At 41.0% G+C, this 13,466-nt stretch overlaps 1 protein-coding gene across 1 annotated transcript in view; it reads left to right on the top strand.

Annotated features, from left to right (window-relative positions):
* LOC144095561 (uncharacterized) overlaps positions 1-13,466 on the top strand; it is a 56,839-nt gene that overhangs the window by 21,301 nt on the left and 22,072 nt on the right. The window contains exons 8-9 of the mRNA XM_077629252.1: positions 2,606-2,626; positions 12,542-12,722. Coding sequence (XP_077485378.1) covers positions 2,606-2,626; positions 12,542-12,722 — 202 coding nt within the window. The remainder of the gene's footprint in view (positions 1-2,605; positions 2,627-12,541; positions 12,723-13,466) is intronic.

The raw sequence follows: 13,466 nt of genomic DNA, 5'->3' as shown, positions 1-13,466 counted from the left end.
GAGCATGGAGCGCTTTCTTCTTATTGATTTTTCACGCAGCAGAAAATTTTTCTACAGACAATTTAAATTTTCGTTCACAATTAGTTTTTCGTAATGTGCATGTCTGCCTCGCCGGAGCACTGGGCATTCCTCGCCACTATTCGTCAGAACTTTCGAATAAACAGTGCCCTTTTTCTGATGTGAAGGTCAGTAATAACAATACAATACAATAGCCAAACGGGCGAATTGGTGGTCAGTGGTTGGCGAGTTGGTTGGAGTCAGTAATAAGTTAAATTTGCACTGCAATATTATGTTCAGCTCAACTTTCATAACGGAACTGCACTGGCTGCAGTGGAATGTTACAGGTGCGCTTCGAGACGGTAGGCGAGGGCATAGCCTGCCAGTTTAGAATGAAGGTTACAGTCTGTACGAGTCCTGTAAATAACTCAGAAGCAAGCACAACGGCGCGGGACGCAATCGATGGAGTTAAAGAGCGCAGGCGAATATTTCCGACATTCGTATGATTCACGCTGTCATACACATGAAGAATAGCACTGATTTTTGCTCGTTTTGAGAACAGCACTATATTACAGTTTGTCATGGTAGCAAGTATGAATAAAAAGTTCATTCGCCGCTAACTGAGCCACTCGCTGTAACCAAGGCTTGAGCCTCTGATCATAATGATTTAAGGTTAGCCAGTCACATTTGAGAATACTCTGTACCTCTTTTTTGTAGCTGAGTGTTAGTGATCACTTTAATATAAGTGTTAATAAAAATTACGCCGAATCTGCGCTCACCTTCGGTTGTTGTGTGCACTTTTAAAGGCATTTTTCCTCCTTGAAGTTGATCGAAATATTCCCAAGATATGCTTGAACTGAAAATGCCAATGCATGTGTCAACAGCTTCTACTGTCGGACTTTGAAGCACGTTTCAGCAGCTGGGAGTATCGACGAATCTGCACACATTACTTTGACTTCCGTAAGGCTCGGTTCTAATTTTTAAAAAGTGCAGTTCACAATTCATTATAATTTACTCCACCTTCTTATATTATCTACCGCAGATTTCTTTGGTTTTCAGAAGTATGCGTATGCATATTTCCTTCTCAGGCAAAGTGAAGACTCTTACCCTTTCGATCTCGAATTATCAACTAGTTGGGGCAAAATTGCTGGTAGCAATTTAGTGGACAACATGCAAATATTGCACAGAAAAATTTGCCCCCGTCAGAGGATGAAGGATAGTATTTGTGCTGGTACCGCGTGTGGTTGAAATATATCTTTTGTTCCTGAAATACTATAATAACACCGCAATAAATAGATGATCAGAAGCTTATGGTTGCAAAACATTTAAACGAAAACAACATTCCTGATCCACAGTATAACGAAACACATCAGGGTTGGATGAATCTTTTAACTCTCACTTCGCATGCCTGTGCTCAGCTGCTTCTGCACGCCTTGTCGAATAGAGTCCCCATCAAAAAAAAGTTTCAGCCACTCGCACCACGTTATGTTTCAGTAGCAATCATGACTCCAAACAAATATATATGCGGGCACATATGGATTCCAAAATATTGAAAATAATCAAAGATGACTATTTCACTTCGGTGGACGCTTACAGTGCAGAAAACATGTAGTCATTCTCAACAAAAACCAGGGAAGCATGGACGCGGCTGGCAAAAAAGCTTCAATTTATTCCATTTTTGCCTTTCAGTTGGTATTGAAAAAGGACTGCAACATCTGAGGAAAATGTTGTGTGCTTTATATTTTTTTTACGGCAAGAGCCGTTGTTGGGAGCCTCTCAGATCTGTCAATTAAGCCTAATTCGAAACGCAGAAAGGTGGAAGACCTCATGGTTTAGTTTTAATTAAGAACACTATGTTTGACTTTAAACATAAAAAATTAAAAAATATATATACTTTTGCTTATAGAAGGATGTGTTTTTAGGAGAGCCCTCTACACACTCTCGTTTTCGAACAAGAATGTGACAGAGATGACTGTTTTCGTTTGCTGGAAAAATGTTTGCGATTAGGCTGACTTAGAAAAATTTGCAAGCATTTAGCTGCAAGCAATGACGGCTTTTGCCTAATTCTTTACGTCAGCTAGGCAACTCAACTAGGTTAGTTGTTTGCTGGATCTAGACGTAGCAACTAGCGTAAGAAAACGACACAGAGAGAATACATATGCTAACCGGGCATATATATGTAAACGATGTAAGTCAGTGGTAGACGAGTTCAGTGACCTCTTTCCCGGCTACAAAGGTGTTTTCTGGAATCTGTTGAATTTTTCATCAGAGCAAGTGAAGCACCGAAACTGCAGGGGCACACTTCGAACAGTACGTACATCTGAATACGCGACAGGGAATAATAACATATGCAACTCCTGCGCACTCATTGGTTCCGTGTTCTTGCCTTGCCTTGCGGACTGCCACTTATTTTGCGTCCCAGTAACCCAAGTTATTAGCATAGGTGCCACAGTTTCCCGAGCTTCTCAACAGGTCATATATAGTGATTTCTGACGCCGAAGCAACAGAGAACAGAGTGGCACTATATGAGGGTTCAAACCGCCAGCCTTGCTCCAGACGTCTTTTGTCCGGAATGTGTCGTAATTTATTGCTTTTTTTTCTTCTTCAGGTCACCGTCTACATCGATGAAGTGAGTACCTAATGGAGAGTATTGCAGTGGTAATATTTGATTACAAGCAGTGAATATTTTTATCTTTTTCCCCAAAGATATGTAATTCCTTAGGCTGGTACAACGTACGTGATTTATAAGAGTGATACTGATGGTTTCGCTGTAAAGTGATGATTAACATAGCACCTTTATCTGAACTGGTAGCGACACACCCTTAAATGAGGCGCTGATGTTAGCTGCAAGAATACACACCCATGAAAGCGAACTGGAGATAATGGTTCGTCAAGAGTGACGAGATTTACTTTCTCTGTCTGAGTCAAGCTTTACTATAGCTCCAAAGCTCTCCATGAAGTCGGTATTGATTACCACATTTGTTTCACCAATATTCAGTTCACTGATACCACAATATAATCACATAAAAATAAAAACAGGATGAGGTGGTGTTTCCAGCGTGGCGCCGTGATCTCTCACGATATCAAAAATATTATCATAACATATAAGCCCTTATCTTTTGTCGGCTAACAGCGCCAACTTTAGACCTTTATGGAAGGTCATCTTTGGTCACTGGTTAGGCACAAAATGACCAAATAATTTATTCACGTTCAAGATTCAAGGCGTATTTACACGAATTCATCATTTTTGAGAAAATATTGAACTTATTCATTGGTTGGTGGCTGTTCTGGATCAGAAACATAGCCATCACGAATAGTTATTTTTTCATTATGTGATTAGCACTCAAGCGAGTTAGTTTCTCGTAAGAGGGAGGACTTGCCGAAATAGAGAGGGTTTAAAGTCCCTAAGCGACTCAGGCTATGAGGGACGCCGTATTAAATGGCTCCGAAAATTTCCACCACGTAAAGTTCTTTAACGTGCACTGACATCGCATATTATGATCCTGCAACTTAGACTGAGAACCCGCAAACTTGTGGCTGGTTAAGATTTACGGCGCCCAGATAACTAGTTCTTTAAGTGGTCTTTAATCTTGATTCCCATGAGAAAACCACGCTATTAAGGAACAAGCAAATCTGTATTGGATGTGGTTTTTTTTTTGTTTGAAGTGTTTCCTGGATATACTGTTGAACTTGTGGAAGGGTTCTCTTATCAACTGACTGTCATTGTTTGCCTACCCATTGACTCTTTTACCTAATCGAATTATTCTGTGAAGCGTTCTCTCAAAGTGTACTCATGTGCAGATGGTGCATTCATTGTAGCACATTTGGAAACATACCTTTCTGATTTTACAGGTAATAATGCAAACACACTTTGGCGCCGTTTCAGAGATAAATGTGTCTCCTGTATAGAGAAGTTCGTGCTGAGAAAACTTAAAACGTTTAATAGACTGACGCCGTCGACGACGCGTGAAATTATCCACCCGAAGTGAAATTGAAAAGCGTTAAAGAAACGGCGCTTCCACTTCGGTCATCTAAAGGAGTTAAAATGAAACCTTGCACGTGCATTGAACACTTCGAAGGAACACTACCTACATTGTAGAGAAACCAAAAGAGTTAAGGAATTAAGTCAGCGAAAACAAGAAACCAGTGTCGGATATTTCTGATAATGGCTCTGCAGTTACCGATCACAGGCACATTGCGCCCCATTTCAGTGATTACATTAAAATGATGTTTTCTAATTCTGGTTTTTGTCCATCCAATGACACAGTATTTAACCCATGAGATGAAAATTTTATTTCAAATTTTTATGCAGCTAAATTTAAAATAGAAATCTTCATTAAGTCCTAACAACCTGCCTAACGTGTTTCTGAAGCGATATGCTGAGTTTATTGCAAAGTTTCTAGTCGTTATATATCGCATCTCCTTACGGTAGAAATTATTAAGTATCTGGAAGGTAGCCAGAGTTGTGCGGTACACAAGAAACGTGACCGGGGTTTGTTACAAATTTGCTGCCCACTACCTCTTACATCGTCTAGTTGCAAATTAATCCAACACATAATTATCAGTGAGAGTAATGAATTTTAGATGAGCACTGTGTTCTCTCAAATTTTTAGCATGGGTACAAGGTCTATTCAATAATTACGCAATGAGTGAGACTAGTACATTAATTCGCGTCATGCCTTGATAAGAACGATCAGGTTGATGCAATATTTCTAGATTTCACCAATTCTTTTCATAGAGTTCCACGTCGCAAACACTTAAGTACAGACGTATTGGCCTTACAGAAATTTTGATAATATGGATAACTAGAAATTTACCGATTCACTATTAATTTGCAGCAGTTAATGAGCGACAATCAGACAGCCTTCCGGTCGGCTCCGGGCCCCTAAGGGAGTGTCCTGGGACCATTGTTGGTTTTATTGTATGTCAAAGATATCATCACAGTTTTGATTCTAACATGCGAATCAGGCGGCTTGCAGATGACTGCCTGCTGTTAAAGGAAATCAGTTCTACTAACAATCAAATTCAACGTAACTCCGCTCTTGCAAACATCTGAATAGTGCGAGACGTGGAATATCAATCCTAATGCAGACAAGAAGGTCCATCATCACTGCTCTCGGCGAAAAGCCCCACCTTCCTATAAGTACAGGTTTATACGTCCCAACTGGAGGTAGAGACTTAACATTGGGAAGAAAGGCTAGGCCGAGGCGGCAAGACGGCCGTGTCTCACGTTAATTCTAATGGCAAACCCAAGGCGCCTGCCACACGCGGAGTAGCAGAATAATGACGATGGTGTATACTAGTGAAAGAAGATTATCCAAGGAAGGCTCACACAATCTGCCCGGGGGGTCGGAAGCGACCATCCTGGCCGTTCCTAAGCACCCGATGCACCGTGGTGCACGAACGGTTTCAAACGGGAAACATGCACAATTTCAGTACCACGGCGTCGTCGATCGGCTGGGAAAAGAACAGGTGTGACTCTGTACTTCACTGGGGAAGTTTGGTTGATTACCCTGTAGAGACCAAGGTGGTGAAATTTTTCGCTAAGACCAAGGGTGTGCAGTGGTGTGTAAAGTAGTACTTCGTCACCAGGACGGAAAGAGACCACATGATGAGTGGAATCGTAGCGACTCTTACGCTCTCCCTGGCAGGTTTCAGCGTTTAGGCGAGCAAGGTGACGGCATCTGGCCACACGGGTTACGAACTGGGCAGGTACTGATGTGGAGAAATACTCGGGTATAGAAAAGAAAGAACTGTCCAGAATTGTGGTGGGAGGGCGGCGGTAAGCGAAGAAGAACGGAGAGTAACCGGTAATGCGCTGTACTACTGCAATATGGGCGGAAGTAACGAGCGGCTAAATAATGTCCCAATTTCGATCATCCGGTGTCACGTACATTGAGATCACATCCGATAGGGTGCAATGAAATCGCTCAGTCGAACCGTTGGTCTGGGGATGGTACCTTCAGGTTCTCTTATGAAGGGTGGATGCGGGAAGAACTTCGACAACAACTGTAACTAAGGAGAACGCCCCGCGGTCACTTCGGAGCACAAGGGAAGCACTGTGCCGCAAAATAGTAGATCGCAAAACGAAATTTGCAACTTCTTGAGCTGAGCCAGTGGGCATGGGTGCTGTCTCTGCGTAGCGCGTGAGGTTGCCGACAGCTCTGATGATCCAAGACGGTCGCGCCTGGCGTTTATTCTAATGGCGAACAGGAGGCTTGTGGCAAAGGTGGAGCCGCGGGAGGATGACGGTGATGTACAAATAAAAGCAGATGATCCATAGAAGGTTCACAGTATAAGTACTTAGTCGTTGCACTTTCTAATACCTTATCTTGTAATTTACATATAGATAACATTGCTCATCCAATTTACGCAAACAATTTTTAGACACAAGCTTAAAATTCTTCCCCTAGCATAAAATAACTAACTTATACATTTCACTAATTACACCGAAACCCGAATACGCATGCGTTGTTTGGGACTTGTTTACTAAAGACAATTTTAACCGCCTCGAAAAGGTACAGATGGAAGCTGTCAGGTTTATTTAGTGAAAATTTTCACCTAGTCCGCCGCGGAGCTCAGTGGTTATGGCGCTCAACTGCTAACAAGAAAGACGCGGGTTCGATCCCCGCCGCGGCAGTCGAGTTTCGATGGAGGCTGAATTATAGAGGCCCGTGTACAGTGCGATGTCAGTGCATGTAAAAGAACGCCAGGTGCTCAAAATTTCCGGAGCCCTCCACCACGGCGTCCCTCATAGCATGAGTCTCTTTGGGACGTTAAACACCCATAAAACCAAACCAATCACACTATTAACCAGGTGATAGAGAAATGCGCAGAATATAACCAACCACTATATATAGCCTTCATCGATTACGAGAATAGCATTCGACTCAGTGGAAACCTTAGCAGTCATAAAGGTATTGTGGAAACCGGTGTAGATGAGCCTTATGTCAAAATACTGGAAGATATACAGAAACTGCACAGCTACCATAGTCCGTATGACCGTATTATGACCGTATGACTAACCCTCTGAAATAACGCAGGCTAATGGCATTCAACGCCTCGAATAACGAAGGAAAACTTTACGTTTGCAGCTTCTTTTCTTGCCTTGGAATCGTTGTCAAGCAATTAACCCATCAACCCATCTCTCTCTTTTATCGTTGAAGTACTCTCGCCACCATCATCCTTACTCGCGACCACTTATTTTGCACGAACAGATTTATTCAAATTTTCATTATTTTCGTCTCACTGTACACAATTGGAATGATTCTTGTCTCTCGCCGCTCTTTGATATTGGTATGTTTTATTAACATCGTTTGTACTGCTTTGTTTATCTTTTTGCTCACCTTGCTTGGACCTGCGCAAGGTTTTAAGTATTGAGAAAAGAAAGAAAGAAAGGAGATGAGAAGGAAAGTAATAAATAAAGAAAGAAAAAAGGAAAGAAGCCCAAGAACACGAAATGCTGGGCTTAGTGACATAAACGACACGAACGGCGTATTCATAGCTGCCTCAAAAAACACGACAGAAAGAACGACAGAACAAAAAAACAGGATTAATGAAAGTGACCAGCAGCATAAAACAAAAGCGGAATGGTTGTCGCTGTAAAAATAGTTTATCACACCAGCGTAAAGACACGAGAAGCAACACATGAAAATAGACGCAAGAAACAGTTTTATATCAAGAGCAAAATGCGCAAACATACAAGTCACATATAGGTCACTAAATTGAAGGTAGAGCTCTAATTTTCAACTGATTTTATTGCCTGCAAAAGAACAGGTTTTGTAGGCAGTGATAAAAAAAAGCCCTTTAAAGAGAGATTGCACAGTAAACCTGTGCGCATGCCAAGCGAAACGTAGCCTAGAGTTTTGCCAAATTGAGAAAGAACCTGAAAATTTACAGACGGGAGAATAACAGGCTCTCTGGATTCTGGAGCTCTCTGTAGCTTTCTGAAGCTCACATTCATCTGAGCTCCTGTTTTGGTTAGAATCTTGATACTCTTAAGGATGGCTTGCAAAATTTACAATGCAATGCAGTGAGCGAGCAAGTTCGCTCGTCCATTTTCTATCGATGACACATGATTCCTTCCGCAGTCACAAACACAGAAGCCTATGTGGGCTGTGCACAAAAGTTCGGTGGTTCTCATAGGTTCTTTATTCAATTTTTACCTCGCTTAGCCCGAAGGCGCTACAGCAGGGGGGTTACAATGATTAGAGAAACACAACTTCATTCATACAGCACACTTGCTGACCTGAAAGGCGATTCCATTCACTGATAAAACGTACAAAAAATGAATTAGCATACATATTAGTTCTGGTGTGGTTATGGGGTATTGGTTCCAAATAAACTCAGTGGTGTTTCTCATCAGTAACATCAGTTAATTTGTGACATTTTAAAAGAAACGTTATACAACGTTCCGCTTCACATACTCACAGGCGTGGCTTGCACTTCTTTTAGGGAAGTTTTTTACCACTGCGTGCACAACATGTTACTTTGAAGGTAATATGATTGGTTGAAAGCATGCGCTTGTCCTGTCAGCCTCGTCTCCTGTGTGTGGTTTTCTTCTTCGTGCATTTTGTTGTTAACAGAATCCATAAATCAAATTGGCCGAGCGAAAAACACAGGAGAAATCATAAGCGTTTTTATTTTATTAACAACGGTAATCGTTAAACGTGTCTTACAAACTAAATATGTTAAATGTAACAACTAATAACCCTAGTGACATTGCCAATTCTCTTAACTAGCAATTTAACTTTGCCAAGTGTTCACAGGATGTAATCACTTCACCTTCCTTTCTACGTTGCTCCTGGTGTTTTTACTTACATTCCACATCTGTAGAAGAATTACAACAAATAACTAAACAGCTCAAAACAACCAGCGCAGAATTAGGTTCTTTCATCCTTTGATGTTAAGCACATTTGCGCAAACATATTTCTGATTCTCGCCATAATAATTAACAAAATCTTCAAGGCATATGCTTTCCCGGATTTTCTTAAGGCTGGTAAAATAATCCCCATTTTTAAGAGAGGCGATCATAAGTACATCAATAATTACCGTCTTATCATCATAATTGTGAGTTAGAAGCTTTTTGGCATGCTAGTAAGGAATTACCTGAATGCATTTAAACTTTTAGCTCCCCAACAGTATGGCTTCCGGCTGGGTTATTAAACCGTACTAGCTCTGATATTTTTCATTGAAAACCTCAAATAAGCCATTAACAATTGTTTGATTGTTGGAGCCATTTTCGATCTAACGAAAGCGTTCGACACTATTAACCACCGCACTCTTGTTTATAAACTTCAATCATTGAGAATTTCTGACGCATGCCTTGAGTGCACCCACAGTTATATAAGTAACAGATCGCGCGTTGTTCCTATAGTTAGTACTTTCCCTACACTCAGGCTGCAAAGAAAGGTGTCCCGCAGGGATCAATACTAGGCACGTTAATCTTCATATTATTTATTAATATTATATCTCTAGCACTAAATCACAAAATGCCGTGTTATAGCGCACGATACAACCATTAACACTTGCCTCTAATCCACCACCACATATAAGTACGAACTTGACAAAGCCCTAAATAATAGAAGCGATTAGGGCAAAAACAAATTTCATGCTTGTTCACTCTTCTGTCATGATATTACATATTTTGCCATCACCGACACTTGATAACACTACGCAGCCTGGCTCTGAAACTTGAAAGTTTATGGGAGTCAGTCTAGATATGCGCTTTCATCGCTATGTTCATTAACTCATGCATAAAGTTTCGTTCGGCATTTATATCTTATTCTAAACATGTGGATATTTTCAGCCACACATCATACAGTCATCATATTCACCTTAATAACTGTCTTGCTTTGGAAATACATATTTAACACAGAACGAAAGACATTAGCGCCTTCAGAGTCAAGCCATCAAGAAAACACGCTCTTTCCCAATCTATCGCAGCTTGAGCATACTCTCACATCCTCAATTATTCAGTCTAAAATTTTACGTCACTATGCACAAAGTAGTCAACCATCATGCTCATACTGATGGCGTTACCGATAAGCAGATACGTACTATTCATAGTTGGTTTCAGGAGCATAATAATATTATTTTCCCAAAGCGACTACTAACTATACAAAATTCACGACCATGTTTGCCGACATATCCTATTGGAGTGCTTTACAATGTGAAATTAAAGCATGGTTTACCATTCACTCATTCCATACCCGCATTAGAGAGTATTTAATCGTCTGGCATCGTAGCCAACATGATTAAACAGTTCAAAAACATTTTTAAAGTAATGTTTGGCCTTCTTTCTGTTGCTCTTTTGTAGGTTGCATTTTTTATATTGATTACTTGATACAATGCTTCGAATTGTTTGCGATTTTACCCATAATTCTTCTAAAAGGCCCCCCGACGGTCCCTAATATAGGACTTCCTTCTATGCAAATTTTTTATATTCACAAGTAATGTATAGAATAATAAACAAATTTCAACTTGAAAACAACGATACAGCACCGAGTATCTTATGCGTAATGTTATGAAGTGGCGTTTGAGAAAATCTCCTGTTATGCCACCAGTCGGTAATAAGGAAAATCGGGCACTGCGTCATCGAGGCAGTAGGGTAACACGAATTAACACTGGGACAGGAAATAGGATGGATATCTTGTGAAGAAATATGAGGCGAGCACTCCCTGCACAAGGGAGCCGTTCTTCATTGGCCTACAAATTGTCGGCAAAATTAGGAAAACAAAAGCCCCAGAACTTATTAAGGAGGACACTAGCTATCACGTGATTGATCTTGAGTTTCATGAGATGTTGGGTGAAAATTCTTATCACACTTTACTATAACGTTTCTGTGTTTATAAGATCCTCACTGCGCAAGTGGATTGTGAGGCTGTACTTTTTAACTTGTACAACACGATAAGCTGACAGTGGAACACCGTGCCCTAGAATTTATGCTGTGCCCGATCAGGCACCTTTAATCCCCTTCTGGTTACATTTTTTTTTGCGCGAACACTAAGGCTCCTAGTCTCGAAAAAACTCGTCGTTTGTTTGTCTCAAGCTAGCTAGACCTGCAGAAATGGAGTAAATATTGCCTCCTCTGTATTTCGAACCCACGGCGATGCGAACAGATCAGCCCAGCTAGCCACTGCACGAGAGCGCTGAGCTATCGCCGCTTTTCTTTTTCAACATCACAGTCGATCACATCTCGTGTTCAAGTGATTAGTTTGTTGGCCCCAAATAACGATGAGTGTTCAACTGCCGCTCTCTCGAGCTTTGGATTGCACGTCGTCATCTTCATCTACTTCCATAGATGCGCAATAGATACACACTCCGCAACGGACATGACCTCGTTAGGCGCGTTAAGTGGCCGCAAAATTTTATAGTGCGCTACCACCACTAATAATAATAATAATAATAATAATAATAATAATAATAATAATAATAATAATAATAATAATAATAATAATAATAATAATAATAATAATAATAATAATAATAATAATAATAATAATAATTATTATTATTATTATTATTATTATTATTATTATTATTAATATTATTATTATTATTATTATTATTATTATTATTATTATTATTATTATTATTATTGGTTTTTGGGGAAAGGAAATGGCGCAGTATCTGTCTCATATATCTTCGGACACCTGAACCGCGCCGTAAGGGAAGGGATAAAGGAGGGAGTGAAAGAAGAAAGGAAGAATAGGTGCCGTAGTGGAGGGCTCCAGAATAATTTCGACCACCTGGGGATTTTTATCGTGCACTGACATCGCACAGCACACGGGCGCCTTAGCGTTTTTCCTCCATAAAAATGCAGCCGCCGCGTTTGGGTTCGAACCCGGGAACTCCCACTAAGCCCCCAATCACCGATTTTGCCTATCTTTGTCAGAATCCTCACGCTGAAAGTGTATCCTCGATCCGAAAGCGAATTTTAATGTGACGTGTTAGCGCACATACCTTTCATTTGGGCAAGTAAGCTAGTTCGTCTGTAAATTTTCCTTCTGTCTTCATAATTGATGTCAGCAAGTCAAAATTTTGAGCATGCTGGAACGTGGTTGTTTTCATCTATTGTCCATGTCCTTTACACCACTTTGTAATGAGTGTTTATTGGTCCTTTGAACTCAACAGGCCAAGCATCAATACAATATAATGCAAGCTTCCGCTTTGTTATATCTTAGTCGATCAATTATACTTTTCTGCTCGTCCTCCTTTATATGCTCTGAAGTGGAGCGGTTTTCTAATAGAAATTATTACCAATAGCGGCACATTTTGGCTAAGTTAACGTTTCTGATGTTCTGCTTGACTAAGATACCATCAGAACTCTTCTGGTTCTAACATGATCTATTCGCACCGATTTAAAATCTTGTCGACAAAAAAGCTGGACAGCAAATATTGTCCGCCACGTGACTTGAGGCACTTGCAGACAATGTAGTTAAGTACGGCCTTCAGACTCGACATATCAAACTTGTTCCGCTATGAGGAGGTTCTGTGTCACAGAGATTTTGCCTTCGCAATAAAAATTATTTTTCTTTTCCAGGGCAGGGATGACTTTCGTGTTTTTTCTAGCAAAACATTTGACGGAAAGCACACGACTACGACGCAAAGCTTCCTGGTTACCGACCTCCAAGCCTGGGGATACTACGAAGTACGTCTGGAAGGTTGTTCTGTAGAAAACTGCAGCAAAGCTGTGAAAACAGCGCTACGCACTCCACCACAGGGTAGGCATGAGGTGCTAAAGTTTATGGACAGGTCAAAGACCTTTCATTGCTGCATTTTGAAGGCATACACGGATATTTGAATCATCAAAAAGGTTAGCTGTGGTGCGCATACATGCTAAGAATGTCAGTGGCCGCCCCATTTATCTTTGCTCTAGTGAGCCAGTTTGCCCACGAGCGCCTTTGGATTTGTAGTCCTTACTTGTAATCAATGTTTCATACAGTTCAGAAAAAAAGCCGATTTTTTCGGAAACTGAGAAAGCTGTGCAGAGCTTTTAATTGGGGCTGTTATCTATTGTTAAAAATAAGTTTTTGCATTACGAAAGCGCTTTTTTTGGGTAGAGCATCCTCAGCGTTGCAGCGCATTAAAATACATTTAAGACGTGCTAACTCTAACTAGCAGAATGGTTATCTAATACAGAAAAGCTGACATTTTAATCATTACTGAAAGTCTTCTTTTATTTAGAAGCTGGCGGTCCACCGTAAGTAATATCTATGTGAGTTAGATCTTCAATTATGCCACTCTCCTCGCGGCTACAGTGCAGAACATTCTGCGGTCGCACACGGCCGCAAGCGAAACCGTGCGGCCACTGAGAGCGCCAGCCACGCCAAAGAAGCCGCGTAAAATAACGGTTCGGATGTCTCGTGCTGCTCACGCAGTGCCTATCCGGAAGCGGCGACGTACAGAAAGCACTTGGGAGGCGCGCCGATTTCTGACGCGCGCTCGTATGCGCGGCTAGATCTCTT

This window comes from Amblyomma americanum, chromosome 6, assembly GCF_052857255.1.
Source record: "Amblyomma americanum isolate KBUSLIRL-KWMA chromosome 6, ASM5285725v1, whole genome shotgun sequence".
NCBI lineage: Eukaryota > Metazoa > Arthropoda > Arachnida > Ixodida > Ixodidae > Amblyomma > Amblyomma americanum.
This window is presented reverse-complemented; position numbering and strand designations above follow the sequence as displayed.